The 16,652-nt window shown below is 37.1% G+C and overlaps 1 protein-coding gene across 5 annotated transcripts in view; it reads left to right on the plus strand.

Moving 5' to 3' along the window:
- Positions 1–1,923: 1,923 nt before the first annotated feature.
- Positions 1,924–16,652, plus strand: part of LOC121382296 (meiosis 1 arrest protein-like) — a 61,332-nt gene continuing 46,603 nt past the window's right edge. For 4 of the 5 annotated variants that reach the window (XR_005959144.1, XR_005959145.1, XM_041511866.1 and 1 more), the window contains exons 1-3: positions 7,130–7,227; positions 9,921–9,970; positions 15,182–15,339. Coding sequence is in view for 3 of the 5 variants with exons in the window: in XM_041511866.1 (XP_041367800.1) it covers positions 9,928–9,970; positions 15,182–15,339 (201 nt within the window). In the remaining 2 variants the exon portion in view is untranslated. Of the gene's footprint in view, positions 1,977–7,129; positions 7,228–9,920; positions 9,971–15,181; positions 15,340–16,652 lie in introns of those variants that run through there. The other variant, XM_041511867.1, reaches the window with a different exon arrangement.

A 16,652-nucleotide genomic window follows, 5' to 3' on the forward strand; every position in this document is an offset into this window, starting at 1 on the left:
TTTTTGTAAGTGTGCACCTTCCTTTTTTGTTAATGTTGAATATATTTGGGGTGCGCACCCATTCTTTGATTGTTGATGTTGAATGTTTTTGTGGTGCGCGACTGTCCTTTGATTGTTAATATTAAAAAAAAAATTGTGGGTGCGTACCTTCCATTGATTGTTAATGTTGAATATGTTTGTGGTGCGCACCTGTCCTTTGATTGTTTATATTGAATATTTTTTTGTAGGTGCGCACCTTCCTGTTTTGTTAATGTTGAATATATTTGGATTGTTAATGTTGAATACGCACCCATTCTTTGATTGTTGATGTTGAATGTTTTTGTGGTGCGCACCTGCCTTTCATTGTTTATATTGAATATTTTTGTGTAGGTGCGCACCTTCGTTTTTTGTTAATGTTGAATATATTTGGGGTGCGCACCCATCATTCTTTGATTTTTGTGGTGGTATTGACTATTTTTTTTGTAGGTGCGCACCTTCCTTTTTTGTTAATGTTGAATATATTTGGGGTGCGCACTCATTCTTTGATTGTGGTGCGCACCTGTCCTTTGATATATGAATATTTTTTTGTGGGTGCGTACCTTCCTGTTGATTTTAATGTTGAATATATCTGGGGTGCGCACCCATTCTTTGATTGTTGATGTCGAATGTTTTTGTTTTGCGCACCTGTCCTTTGATTGTTTATATTGAATATTTTTTGGTAGGTGCGCACCTTCCTTTTTTGTTAATGTTGAATATATTTGGGGTGCGCACTCATTCTTTGATTGTTGATGTTGAATATTTTTTTGTGGTGCGCACCTGTCCTTTTTTGTTAATTTGAATATATTTGGGGTTTATTGTTGGTATTGAATATTTTTTTGTGGGTGCGTACCTTCCATTGATTGTTAATGTTGAATATATCTGGGGTGCGCACCCTTTGATTGTTGATGATTGTTTTTGTTTTGCGCACCTGTTCAATGTTTTTTGGGGTAGGTGCGCACCTGTTTTTTTAATGTTGAATATATCTGGGGTGCGCATTCTTTGATTGTTGATGATGAATGTTTGTTTGTGGGTGTGCACCTTCCTGTGATTTTTAATGTTGAATATGTTTGGTGTCCGTACGCATTGTTTGATTTGTTTTATAGTGCACACCGTCCTTTTATTGTTGATGTTGAATGTTTGTTGGATGTACACCTGTCTTTTGTTGATGTTGAATATTTTATGTGCTCGCACCAACCTTTGATTGTTAATGTTAGATGATAGTTTGCTGCACACCGTCCTTTTCTTGATGTTGAACGTTTATGAAGTGGTCCTCTTCGTTTGCTAATTGGTATTGAATATTTGTAAGGCTATGCACCATCCCTTGATTGTTAATTGTTAATGATGAATGTCTTTGGGGTGCGCAGCCTTCGTTTGATTTTTGATATTGATTGTGGGTTTTTTGGTGCGCACCATTCCTTTTTTATTAATTGAAACTGTATATATTTTTTGGTGCACACATCCATTGGCTGTTGATACAAACTGTTTTTTGGGGTGCGTAGGCCTACTATCCCTTGATGGTTGATATTGATAGTTGCTTTTTGGGGGTGCGCACCGTCCTTTACTTGTTGATATTTTTGGCGCGCGCACAATCATTTGATTGTTGGTGTTGAATGTTCTTGGATGTACACTCCATTCTTTGAAATTGTCTTTAGTACTTTTGAATACACACAGTCTGTTGACTTCTTTTGCTGAATGATACATCAAAACGTTTTCCTGTCTCTGAAACACAAAAAGAATGAACTATTTTAAACAGTAATTTGAAACAGTGTTAGAAGAAGAACGATTTCAAGATGTGTATATATATTAACAATGACAACAAAAACGATAATAACTATATAGATTTAATACTAACCCCTATGTTGTGCTAACGTTGCGTACATTGTCTATGACGTCACAACCGTAAACCTTCCCACAACTGCAAACCGTCAAAATCGGGAATGGGTTGATGTCGGAGAGGGGTGTGTGTGTTAAATATACAGATATTTTGTCATAGATTTGTTGTATGTTAACGGGAGGTATTTCTTTTTATCACAAACCGAGAAACCAGTATAGGAGTAGAATTAGTTCATTAATATATATCTCGGCGGTCGAGGTTCATGTTAATGAACTAGATAGTAGAATTTGCCGTTTCTGATTTTATTAAGTAACACTGGCGTAGGAAGCGGGATGTGGGGTGGGCAAGGGGGGCACGTGGCCCCCCACTTTGTAGCAGCATCGGTGTTTTTCTTTTACATACATATATATATATATGTGTGTGTGTGTGTTCGTGTGTACCGCCCCCCCCCCCCCCAGTTTTTGGCACCTTCCACAAAATTATGGACATTCGAAACTAATTTTAAAAAGATAACAACACATAAATTCTTATTCATTATTTTGAGCTCGTCGATTATGTAGTAAGTCGTGAATTTGACATTTTCGTCAAAATAATGAATGATTTTATTTATAGGTGCCGAAACTGGAAATCAAAATGGCCGACGTAACCAGTAATCATAGGACAAGTTTTAGATGAGTAGTGCATTTGGGATAGGCCTGCTAGAATACTCGTGGATAGCTATACCCGCAAAAAAAACCCCATGAAAACTAAAATACGATGCAACTAACTCTCGAAACTTTAGGAAACGTTTGTGTAAAATATACATACTGACATTCTATTATTTAGAATATTAAATTTCGTACCACTATCACCACTATCACAGACGCACAAATAAACATATAAAATATCCAATATGCACAATGTATATAACTTGTATATAATTTTTCTTCCCTTTCTATTTCAGCAACAAAGACACATCTGTACATATATTTGCATTCATTTCCGCAATTGATATTAATGTTTTATTAAGGAGATGCCTGGCGCTTTTAAAACAGAAATAAACACTGTAAGAATCTCAGTCAGTTCTGGAAATGTAGCGAGATAGTTTTATATTGCTTTAACTCCTAGGGAAGGGGACTCTCTCTTTGGTACGTTGAATTTATGATTAGGGCCATGCCGCTTCCGACGCCCCTCCATAATACGTAAACACAAAGGCAGCAAGTAACCAAACAACAACACTCATCAAACATAGGATACATTGACTAATGATAACAATGCATCCGAAACCCAATAATGGCCCAGCAATTAATGTATTAATATGTCAGGCAGAAGTCTGAGGAATGTTGAATTAAACTTCATCCAAATATACACAAATGCACACCACAAACCACCACGAGTGGATTGGACAAAAGAAAACCGACCGACTCTAGACACACAAGTGCATCCCTGCCGCCAACCACCCACTCCCACTCATAGGTAAACAGGACAAAAGAAAATCCGTCCACCTACCACAAACACAATTTTGTTTGGAAATGTACTTTTCTCCACTGACGGATGACAAACAACCAGATCCACAAAGACAAGACAAAAATAAGCACGAACTGGTTATAACACCCAAGACTTCTGAGGATACCAACCAAGCCAGAGACAAGACGGCTTGCACAAATAAACCTGCCAACTACAAAAAATAAGTCTTCTAGGTAGTCGTGCACCAAACAGTATCTATGTGGGTCAAAGTTGGAGGTGCACCCCAACTTTTCATCCCACAGTTAATGCTAGCAGTCTTGCTATTGGCTATAAATGTGAGTGTTTCTTTTATGTTCTTTTATCTGGCTAGTAAATTCGTGTAATTTAATTTGAACTAGTGTCAATCTACCAACTACCATCGTTCTTGAAACGTGTAAGGGATCCTATTAAAATTATCATGACTATTTTTGTACGGAACTAGGGTAGGCATAGATGCTACCGGTTAAGTCTGAAATGAGCAGCTTAATGCGAAATTTCTTCGTTTCAAATATAATTTATGAGGCTATATGATTCGAACCCCCTAGAGACTTCGCTCACTAGTCTTAGACCCCCACTTGCACAATTCTCTGTTGATACAGACAATATACCTAAAGACGAACTTAAATAAAGTAGTATTGTATAATTTTTCATTCTTCCAAGTTTTTATTCACTTATGTTTAATGATTTGCACACCAAGTTTTCTTACAAACGCGTAGCATGATCTGGACCTGGAGTTTGTGTGTTGGGGTCGGGGGGTCGAATGTGAACGAAACTGACCCTTTTGTCTACATTTTCCCCGGACACCTACCCACCGGACTCTTTACCCCTATCTTAAGGTGACCTAAGAAAAATTTCTTGTTTCGATGGCTTTCCACGGACGTGTCTTGATTTTAACCAGACTGATTGTTTGATGGCATGAACGAAACAACAACCACGTCCACGACTGCTACTACTAATCTAAACAAGAAAAAAAGGCCATTATAAATTACAATGTGAAAAAACAACCCCAACACCAAATACTCTGATTAAGAAACAACACTGTTGTGTTTATTACAGCAATATTATTAGCCAACAGAAATTGTTATAAAATGGGGGATGGGTGGGCAAATATTTCAGGCAATATTCGGGTACACACCATCCTTTGACTGTTAATGATGAATGTTTTTTGGGGTGCGCAGCATCCTCGGATTATTGATGTTTATTGTTTTTTGTGTGTGGACCCATCCTTTGATCATTAAAATTGGATGATTTATTGAGGTTCGCACCATTCTTGATGATGTCGTATGCTTTTTGCGGTTGCGCATCTGTCCTTTGATTGTTGATGTTGAATGTTTTTTGGGGGTTGCGCACCTGTCCTTTGATTGTTGATGTTGAATATGTTGGGGGGGGGGGGGGGGGGGGGCGTACCCGACCTTTGATCGTTGATGTTGAATATTTTTGGGGTGCGCACCGAACCTTTGATTGTTGATGTTGAATATTTTTGGGGTTCGCACCCGTCCTTTGATTGTTAATGTTGGATGACTTTCTGTTTCGCAACATCATTTGGTTGATGTTGAATGTTTATAATGCATGGAGTGCTACCCGGTGTTTTCTTATTGTGATTTAGTATTGTTTGTAGGTGCGCACCATCCTTTGTTTGTTAATATTGAATGTGAATTGCTGTGCACCATCCTTTGATTGTTAATGTTAAATATCTTTTTTGTGGGTTCGCACCATCCTTTGATTGTTGATGTTGGATGTGTTTGGGGTGCATACCCGTTCTTTGATTGTTGATGAATGTTTTTAGGGTTTAAGATAGACTGATTTTTGGGTCAAAATTTTGTTCTGTGTTAACGAGAGGTATTACTTTTTATCACAAACTGAAAAACCAATATAGAAGTACACAATGTAGTTCATTAAAATAAGTCTCGGCGGCCGAGTTTTATTTTAATGAACTAAAATAGAATTTGCCTGTTTTATTAAGTAATTATCCACAAAATTGGGGACAGCGAAACTAAGTTATTGATTATTTTAAGCTGGTCGATTTGTCCGTCTGTATATTAAGTAAGAAACTGTATTGTTGATAAAGGGGGAATCAGTATGCAATTTGCCCCTGTGGAGGCGGGAGTCAGCTTAGTACTTAGAACACTCGTCTATGATTATTGTGTCGTAGTATTTCACATTGGTACGTTCTGCGGAATGTGTATTTCTGTCAACAAACACTCGTCTGCCCCCGTGTACCCATCTAATTAAAATCAGCTCCACTATTACATGTGGATCTAACAGCAGCCGGTTGAAGCTCATGTCCAGTTTACCTTTGATTCGACCAATCAAAACCTTACTTGCAAAATCATGCCAGTGATTTGAACAGAATTTGAAAACATTCGGGATTATGCCGAGGGTATACGAAATGATTCGGGTGAATTACGAAGTATGCCGGAAACTAATTGCAATATAATATTTTATGTAAATTTCGTATACAATCCAGAGTTTATTACTGCACTTTCCCCCTGTTTTTTCAATGTTGAAATAGACCAATAAGTTCGCCTATTGCATAAATAGTCTCTACCGATATTTTTAGAATTTGTATGCTCCCGAATAACGTTATAAAAGGCGAAGTGTAATTGGTCGATATTTAAATTGTTATTTATAGATGAAATGTCAACTGGACATGGGAGTCGACGCAATGCTGTTAGATCTACTGATGAGAGCTAATTTTAATCAGATTGCCTTTGTACTTAAGGGGACTGGATCTAGCTCAGTCGGTAGATCGCTCGCCTGAGTTGCTCGCGTTGTAGGATAAAACCACACCAGAGGACCCATTCAGTATTTGGGATGGTATATCAAAGACTGTGGTGTGTGCTGTCCGGTCTGTGGGAAAATTCATATAAAAGATCTCTTGCTGCTAACAGAAAAATGTAACGGGTTACATGTACCTCTAAACCCGTTCTGTTAAGGCGTTCTAGCAATGCTCTAGAACTGGTGTATCAAAGGCTATGATATGTACTATCCTGTCTGTGGAACGGTGCATATATATAATATCCCTTGCTGCTAATCGAAACGAGTAACCCATGTGATGTGGCGACAGCGAGTTTCCTCACTTTGTATCGGTGTGGTCCTTAACCATATGTCCGACGCCATATAACCGTAAATAAAATGTGTTGAGTTCGTCGTTAAATAAAACATTTCCTTCATTCCTTCGTTCTGTTAATGCACATTGAAATATGTTAAATAGTTTATTATATTATCTGGGCATTTATGTTGATTTTACAAGTCAGGCTGATCAAAGCGAAGCACCGTGCCTTAAATTAATGCGTTTGTTTACTGGTAATTGTGAATCTTCAGATGAGATTTATGTAGGCCATGTCCGCCCCTGGCATCCAAAATGCCCACCTATGGTTTAAAAATAAAGAAAGATACAGCTATTTTTAGTTTCAAGGAAATTACAAATATTACGGGTCATAATTATAAAGAGGACTCATTTTAAATAGTTTCAGTTGAATCTTTGTGTTACTTCCATCATAAAATGCCAAAATTCCAAAATGTGTTCCAAACTGCATTATCTTGACAATATTGACAAAATTAAGTCAAATGGCTGCCTTCAGTTAGGCCTAGTAGGAATAACGTGTGGTTATTTATTATTATTATTTTAAAATTAATACTTAAATTACGGTACGTGTTTTTTTTTTTTTTTTTTGTTAAACTGTCAGTATGTGTTTGTGGTCCGGGTGTGCATCTTTCCAAGATATAAGGGCCATATTTGACCCGATTCTTCCTTTAAAGCCTTAATCTTAGTAATAAATACATTTGGCTTGCATCTGTATCAAATCACGTGATTCGACTATGAATGGCAATGGCTGTAAATAACTAAAAATATGCTTCTTTAATTTTCTGGATTTTTCATTACGTTTGTAAGGACATTCTTTTTTTTCATTTACATATTTATGTTGATATTTATGAACGTGTATGTTCAGAATGTAGGTCTATACTGTTGAAGCTGTTTGTCAGTTCACGTTGTTCCATCCCGCGAATCGTCTCCCTTGAAATAGCAATTTCTGCTGGTCAACTTGGCACCTAGCTGATTGTTCAAACTTCTAAGCAACATACGAATTTAGCTTATGGCTTTCCCCTTTATTTGTTAAATTGGTTGTGTCTAATAATAACGGTTACAACTGAATAAAATTATTAAAATTGCATGCTAAAGTCATAGGGAACTGCATGTTGTTGTTTTTTTTTGTTTTTTTAATTAATTTAAAAATTAATTGTGTTATTTTTTGGGGTGGGGAAGGGAATAACAAAAACATTGGTTAATTAATTTTCAAAAATTCACACTTTGGCATGCATTCTCCATTACTTATTTAACACATGAAACAAACACAGCAAATATGAAGGTGTACTTTATTAACTAACCTGGCCGAAGTGTCGTAGGTGCACTGCTTATAGTCAGCATTCAGTGTCCAGTGTCCAGCATCTGTCAACTGTTCATGTTTTTAACTTCTTCCCAAGTTCAATCAAACAAGTTTCAACCAAACTTGGTCCAAATGGTCCTTTTATGACTGTGACCAAGTGTTGTTATTTTTTGGGCCGAGTCTAAATCCAAGATGACCTTCCTGGCCTCTGATTGACTCGGTCACTTTCGATATCTTCGCAAGTTCTACCTGGCAGATATCAACCAAACTTTGTACAAATAATCCTCCTATGGCTCGATCTGTCCAAGTTGTTATTTGTGGGGCCAATTCAGAATCCAAGATGGCCATTCTGGCCTCAGACCGAGACATTTTTTTTACTTTACAAGTTCAGTCTATGCCATGAGCAAAATCAGGTGAGCTGAATATCACTCTTCTGATGGTAGTGCCAGGTGAGCAATCACAGGAAATATAATATATATTAAAATGCATATTGAAAGGCAACCATTTTGTCACTCTCCTAAAACTTTCCATGTGAATGTGGAGAACGGGAGTGATCACTTCCCTGTCTTGGCGAAGACTACAAGTTCCATCTAAGACTAGTCTTAGTACAAATGATCCTCTCATAGCATGGCTGTAGCTAGCAGGGGGGCAAGGGAGGCAGTTGCCCCCCTAGAAAAAATTCGGAAAGCATTATAGAAACTTAAAGAAAAGGAGTTTTAGACTATTAACTGTTCAGTTCCCCCCCCCCCCCCCCAAACAAAAAATCCTAGCTACGGCCCTGCATAGACTTGAACAAGTGTTGTTATTTTTAGAGCCAATTCAAAATTCAAGATGGCGACCCTGACCTCTAATTGGCTAAAACATTTTCAACTTCTCAAGTTCCTCCAGACAGATTTCAATAAAACTTGGTTCAAATGACCCTTCATGGGTTAGTAAGTGTTGTTATTTTGGGGGCCAATTCAAAATTTAATTTTTTTGTGATGATTTGAAATCTAATATTGGCTGCTCTAGCTTCTGATTGGCTGAGAGATTTTCAGCTTGTTCTGTTGTTCCATTATGTAGATTTCAATCAAAGCTGGTACTGATGACTGACCATCCCCAGTTTACATCTTCATTTATTCCCTAAATATGTCACAGGTGAAATTAGAATCCACAAAATTTTAAGGCACATGCCGCGATAAAAGTGGATTAGGGCTAGCTCTGGCATTCGCCAAATTCACCAATTGCAAATTTTGAAAGTAGATGGCGAATTTTATTTTAATTTGGCGAAATAATTTCATGTAATAATTGACATTTTTAAGAAAATAACTTGATTTCTGCTATTTTTGAAGTTTAATAAACATTTTGGCAAAATATTTTGCTCACCCAGAGCTAGCCCAGGCACTGGACCATTTATTGGTTTGGGTTACATTACATTTGTAATTTGTTTGCACATCTTCATTTCTCATCCCAACCAGTGAACCACAACTGGCTAAAGGGTGCGGGACATAGGCCAGTGGTAAAGCGCTCACATGTTGCACGGTCAGTTTAGGATCAATCCCCGTCAGTGGGCCCATTGGGCTATTTCTCGTTCTAGCCATGACTGGTATATCAAAGGCTGTGGTATGTACTATCCTGTCTGTGGGATGATGCACATAAAAGATCCCTTGCTACTAATAAAAAAATGTAGCGGGTTTCCTCTCTATGACTGTCAAAAATGACCATGGTTATGTTTGACATCCAATAGCCGATGATTAATAAATCAATGTGCTCTAGTGGTGTAGTTAAACAAAACAACATTACAACTGGTTAAAGGCTGTGGTATGTGCTTTCCTATCTGTGCATGTAACAGTGAAAGTGCATATAAAAGATGCCTTGTTGCATCAGGAAAAATGTAGCGGATTTCCTCTGATGACTGTCAGAATTACCAAATGTTTGCCATCCAATAGCCAATTAATGTGCTCTAGTGGTGTCGTTAAACAAAACAAACTTTAACTTTCATTTGTTCATTTATTATGTTAATGTCAATTAGTGGTCACCAAATAACCATCTGTGATAAATTATTGTTATGGTTGCTATACAATTATAATGCATGTTCTTTTAAAAAACAACAATAACTCATTCTTTTTAACCTTTAATTGAGCTTCAGTCGCAGGCTGAAGTTCCATAATGAAAATTGTTTTTTTTTTTAAATGACAAATTTTGTTTCATTGTAGCATATCGATGGCAGATTCTCATTCAAGGACCCTCTGGGGCAGACAGCCAGGTATGTGTTTATCTCAATCGTATTTTATAAATTATAGTCTAGCTAAATGGTGTCTAACATATTGGTTATTTTAATCCTTGGTTGAGAGAAAATCAACTACCACCATACAAAAAGCATAAAGGGGTCTTTTATATGCATTTTACCATACAGACAGTACATACCATGGCCTTTGTATGTTCATGGGGCACTGGTTTGGATGGAGAAAGCCAGAGTCCATGGAGTGTGATCGGTGCTGTGACCATCACACTTCGGACAAACACTCTACCACTGATCTACAGTTTAAGTGAAAAATATGAACATACATGTACATATGTACTTTTTGCCTTGCTCACTGGACTAAATTGGCCAGCTTTTGCACAGTGCTAGATAAATTTGTCTGACCCTATGACAAGAAGTGGACAAGGAAAAGAGTCACCATTGTGAGGTACATGTATAATCTGATGTGGAATGATGGTGATAGAACTTTCGACTCCACAAACCTGATCCCAGGTTGAAATTTCTACCATTACAGATGTGCCTTTTGTATCCCACATAACTGTATATATATATATATATATATATATATATATATATATATGAATGATAGATTCTTAAAATATTATCGATATACCTTAATTCACAACAGTGATAGACTATTAGTCTGTGAAGGTTGATAAAGATGCACCCTTTATATGCAGGTGGTGTTCATGTAGAGATAAATTTTAAGGCATGCAATTGAGTATAGTTTTGAAATTGTATCACTTGAAATGTAGAGCAAATTATTAGCTGCAGTAATACTAATATTTGAATTAATTTGTTAGATGATGTCGAGGTTAATTACATCTCAATATAAAAAATGTCCAGTTTATAGGCCATATTTCAGTGTGCAATTTTGAGGAGAGTCTGGCAGCTCGAGGCTCGAAAAAATCATGTAAGACTCTAGCTTGGCTAGTAAAAATACAAGTCTGCATGGCTAGTAAAAATACAAGCCTGCATGTCTAGTAAAAATTATTTGTACAAAAAAAGTAAGAAAGTATGAGCATGGGTGCTAATACATAGTGCAAGTGCGGAAACAAAAGGCGTGAAGAATATATACACAGTACTGTCTGGTTAGATGGTCTAAACCATGGGTAACTGAAAAAAAAAAAATTAATACATATAGACAATCATAATCATGTACAATACTAATGTACAATACTATAACACAATTTTATTGAGCTAAATGATTGATTAATTGACCATAGCTTGATTGGTGCCTGGGTGGCCGGGTTGGAGTGCATAATCGAAGGTAGAGTGCAAAGGGTCGCTACACCGTGCCGGAGGACGTACAGGTGGGGGATTACCAGCAGGACTACTATGATTTGTGGGATTGTTTCCCCCTCACCCCATCGATGATCTTTTGATTTGGAGTGCATAATCGTGGTCGAGTGCTAAGGGTCGCTACTCCGCCTCAGAGGAACACTAACCGAGGGTGGGGGACTGGTCCCGGTGCTTAATGTTCAGTTATTTTATTTCTCAGGAGCCCAGTTGCTGTTTCCGCTCCCCTCTATACCCTGTCGTCCGAATTGGAGTGCATATCGAGGTCGAGTGCATAGGGTGGCTGCTCCGCTTTGGAGGACATGGGCACATGCGGGGGTCAGTCACAACTAGAGCTTAGGTTTGGTGGACTGGACAAATTGATAGATATCTGAGAAGATTTGGTTTTTATGGTGCTTATTGGGTGTTAATAGAAGTTTAGGGGTGATTACAGTGGCAGGGTTGTCTTTGGTTAGTGTTTCTAACACGAGTGTTCTATGGGTTTGGTGCAGTGTGCAGTCCAGAAGATAATGTTGCATATCTTCTGGGATGCCACATGTACAGTTAACTGTTGTTTTAGTTATTTTATATGAGCAGCTATTGAGTTGCATAGAGTTACTCAGACGGAGTTTAATGATGGTTTTATCTATGATAGAGTTTTTGTGTTTTGGTCTGAGTGAGTTTACTGTCGGCTTGATGTTATAGTGCCATGTGTTAGGTGTTTGGTCCCAGCTTTCTTGCCATTTATTAATGTAGTGTTTCCTAGCTTTAGACATGAGTTCCGAAATACCTAGTGGAATATTTTTAATCATTTTAACATTAGTGATTGATAGTGCTATTTTGGCTCCATAGTCTGCTATTTCATTGCCAATGATACCTACATGAGCTGGGTGAATGGGACCCATTCGAATGCTACGTTAAGTTTAAGTTGGTTCATCTCGTTGAGTGTATTATGTATAGCTGCTAATATGTCTGGTCTGGTTGATTTATTTGTTTGGAGAGATTGTATAGAACAGAGACTATCTGAGAAAATTACGCTTTTTGTATATTTTTGGGTTTTAATCCAGATGAGTGCTTCGTGAATGGCTGTCAGTTCTGCTGTATAAACTGATAAATTATCTGACAGCCTGAGAATACTTTCTACCGTATTTCCTGTAACAAGTGCCAGGCCTCCAATAAGTGCCGGGTCTGTAACACTTTGCAACAAATAAAATGCTAGGCACTGGGCCTCCAATAAACGCTGGGTAAGACAGCTGAAAAACTGATTACTCCCTGGCCTCTTCCAGCAATGATGTTGACGCTAATCACTTTACATGGATATTAATATGTTCATTAGGGTTGAAAATTAACATGAAAACCATGGTCACCAGCAGGGCCAGTTGAAGAAAAATCATACTGCCCTTCTCAAATTCAACTAGCCCTACAATTATCACATTGAAATTTAACTGCACAGCCAAAATCAAAACTTGAATGTTCTTTGTTGAATAATAACCATGTGCACACCCTATGTAGTCCGTTTACGTCAAAAGGAAACCGACAAATTGGCATGCAACTTCATAATGAATAAAGTTAAAATTCATATAAAAACAATTGATTAACTTCTAAGCCCATACCAACTGAAATAAAAAATTTTTATAAAAGAAATCCAATATAAATAAAAATGTTTGTTTTTCTTTTCTTCATGTTTTGATGTTTATTGTTCCATTCATGATTCAAGATAAAAACATACAAACGGTGAAATGCCACCATGATGATCAGTTGTTTTACACTATTTGGCAAATATCACCTTTTAAATGTTAGTTATGCTTACATGTATATTATTAATTAAAAAAAAAAATTATTCCTTTTTCTTAATTCCCCAACCCCAACCCCGGGTAGCCTAGTGATGATGTCACATGGGACTGATTGATAATTGTATTTTTCCCCACCCCTGATGTAGTTTAGTATTCATAACAAAATTATGATGAAGTAACAATAATATTTTGAATGAATGAATGAATGAAACAAAACGACACCCCAGCACGAAAAATACATCGGCTATTGGGTGTCAAACTATGGTAATGCAAACAAATAAAGTGATGATCAACATCAATATAAAAATTCAAGATTTAAATAAAAACACAGTGTAAAGAACTGTGCAAAAATACAAATATCACAGATAGATACTGACTATTATTCAACATTTTAATTGTATTTCGAAGAAAACAAGGGGATTTGTGCTGTATTGGCCATTCTCAAAGAGAATGTTACACCCCTGCACCACAGTAAGGTTACAGCACGCGCAGGGGACAATAATATTTTAGCACAAATTAAACTGAGTTTTAAAATATTTATTGTATGCATAAGAAATACATGTAAGTATTAATAGGACTACTGCAGGGTACTAAAATGATGCTACAACAGTTCATAGGCTAAGATAATAATTGTATTGTTCAATCTGTGACTGTGTATTAAACAAATTACCACTACTATTTTTACAAGGCAACATGTATTTTTCTGGATGGATAATGACAGAATGAAGTCAGGCTGATGAAAGCAAAGTGTTTATCACTTACACTTGTCGTATAAGATCTGGACATGAGGCTTCATTACATTGTTATTTGATTTGCTATATGTCTTTTTACAGATCAGATTGGTGTAACTAGACAATGTCACGATTTACTAAGTCAGTATGTGGATTATTATTGTTTTGGCGTAGTTACATGTAACATATGTCATATATATTTTCAGTAATTATGTAGTATATATTAGCCAACACATTTATAATTTTGATGAATTTAGGCCTGTAGCCATAATTTCAAGCGAGAGTACACATATTGACTGTATTTGTGATGGGGGTGGGATAAAGCCCAGTGGTAAAGTGCTCGCTTGAAGTGCAGTTGGTTCTATATCGACCCCTGTTGTTCCAGCCAGTGCACCACAACTGGCATATCAAAGGCTGGTATGTGCCATCTTGTCTGCGGGATGGTGTATATAAAGTTTGTTTTCTTTAACGGCTATTGGATGGCAAACATTTGGTAATTTTTATATATAGTCTTAGAGAGGAAACTTGCTACACTTGTCCATTAATTAGTAGCAAGGGATCTTTTTTATGCACCATCCTACAGACAGTATAGCACATACCTTTGATATACCAGTCGTGGTGTACTGGCTGGAACGAGAAATAGGCCAATGCAGATGGGCCTACCGACAAGGATAGATCCTAGACCTGACCACTTATCAAGTTTTACCACTGGGCTACGTCCCGACCTGGTACATATAAATGATCCTTGCTACTAATGGAAATACGTAGCAGGTTTCCTCTCTAAGACTATCTATCAAAACTAATGGAAATACGTAGCAGGTTTCCTCTCTAAGACTATCAAAACTAATGGAAATACGTAGCAGGTTTCCTCTCTAAGACTATCTATCAAAACTAATGAAATACGTAGCAGGTTTCCTCTCTAAGACTATCTATCAAAACTAATGGAAATACGTAACAGGTTTCCTCTCTAAGACTATCTATCAAAACTAATGGAAATACGTAGCAGGTTTCCTCTCTAAGACTATCTATCAAAACTAATGGAAATACGTAGCAGGTTTCCTCTCTAAGACTATCTATCAAAACTACCAAATGTGTGACATCCAATAACCGATGATTAATGAATTAATGTGTTCTAGTGGTGTCGTTAAACAAAACAAAACTATTTTATTTGTGATAGGCTGTTTTATCTCTGTATATGATCTACAGTATGAATTTGTTGTTGGATATTTTATGATTATAAATTTATAATACACTGAGCTATAGGATCTCCATCTTGTTCTCTTTTGTACATTTTAGCTCGTACATTGTTTATAATTTTGACTCCGATTTTGATTGTTTGTTAATTGTAGCTGTTCCTTGAATGAATTATAATAAATGTACTTTATTCCTTACTCATTACTTGACAATTATAGCTCGTGCCTTACTGATTGATGCAAGTTCCCCATTTGATGATGTCTTGTGTGACATCATTTGTGAAGCCTTGGAGAATCTCTTTTCTCTTGCCTGCAATATAGCCGGACCATCTCAGATCCCATACATTAGTATCTTCCTTCTCACAGATGTAGTGGAGGTATGTATACGGTTATGAGGCTACATATTACATTAATAATATTATATATAGTTCAGCTGCACTAGGCGGTTACACACCACCATTAATTACCCTATGCAGTTCAATACAATTTCTATGTCAAAATATATTCTGTGAAAAATACAACACTATCGAGAGGGTCATATGACTATTAATTTTAGGGAGTGCTCTCAACTGAAAAGTACTGTGTAAAAAATCAACAGGTCGACCACAATTTTTTTCAGTTAACGGCCTCTATGCCTGACCACTCCCTTGTGTTGCTGTTATACAAGTGGCACCATACCACTTGCACATTTGTTATCAGTTAGTACAACATATACCAAATAACTTCAAGCCAATGGGTTATTTAAATACTACAGAGGTCAACCAACGTGTAGTCATCAAAGAAAGATTTCAAAAAGCATATCAGAATTTTGTAGTATTTTTTAATGAGGAACTATTTCCTAAACTGGACTATATTAAGCTGCTACAAGTAATGACACACCAAATGGTGCATCCTGGTTCAGGCTCCTAGCAAGAGAGTTTTAACATCTCATTGGGGATATATGTAATAAGTAATGACACACCAAATGGTGCATCCTGGTTCAAGCTCCTAGCAAGAGAGTTTTAACATCTCATTGGGGATATATGTAATAAGTAATGACACACCAAATGGTGCATCCTGGTTCAAGCTCCTAGCAAGAGAGTTTTAACAGCTCATTGGGGAGCAAGAGAGTTTTAACATATGGGGATATATGTAAGTAATGACACACCAAATGGTGCATCCTGGTTCATGAGAGTTTTAACATCTCATTGGGGATATATGTAATAAGTAATGACACACCAAATGGTGCATCCTGGTTCAAGCTCTTAGCAAGTTTTAACAGCTCATTGGGGATATATGTAATAAGTAATGACACACCAAATGGTGCATCCTGGTTCAAGCTCCTAGCAAGAGAGTTTTAACAGCTCATTGGGGATATATGTAATAAGTAATGACACACCAAATGGTGCATCCTGGTTCGGGCTCCTAGCAAGAGAGTTTTAACATCTCATTGGGGATATATGTAATAAGTAATGACACACCAAATGGTGCATCCTGGTTCGGGCTGCATAGCAAGAGAGTTTTAACATCTCATTGGGGATATATGTAATAAGTAATGACACACCAAATGGTGCATCCTGGTTCGGGCTCCTAGCAAGAGAGTTTTAACATCTCATTGGGGATTTAACAGCTCATTGGGGATATATGTAATAAGTAATGACACACCAAATGGTGCATCCTGGTTCGGGCTCCTAGCAAGAGAGTTTTAACA

This window comes from Gigantopelta aegis, chromosome 9 (genome assembly GCF_016097555.1).
Source record: "Gigantopelta aegis isolate Gae_Host chromosome 9, Gae_host_genome, whole genome shotgun sequence".
NCBI classification, from domain to species: Eukaryota; Metazoa; Mollusca; class Gastropoda; order Neomphalida; family Peltospiridae; genus Gigantopelta; species Gigantopelta aegis.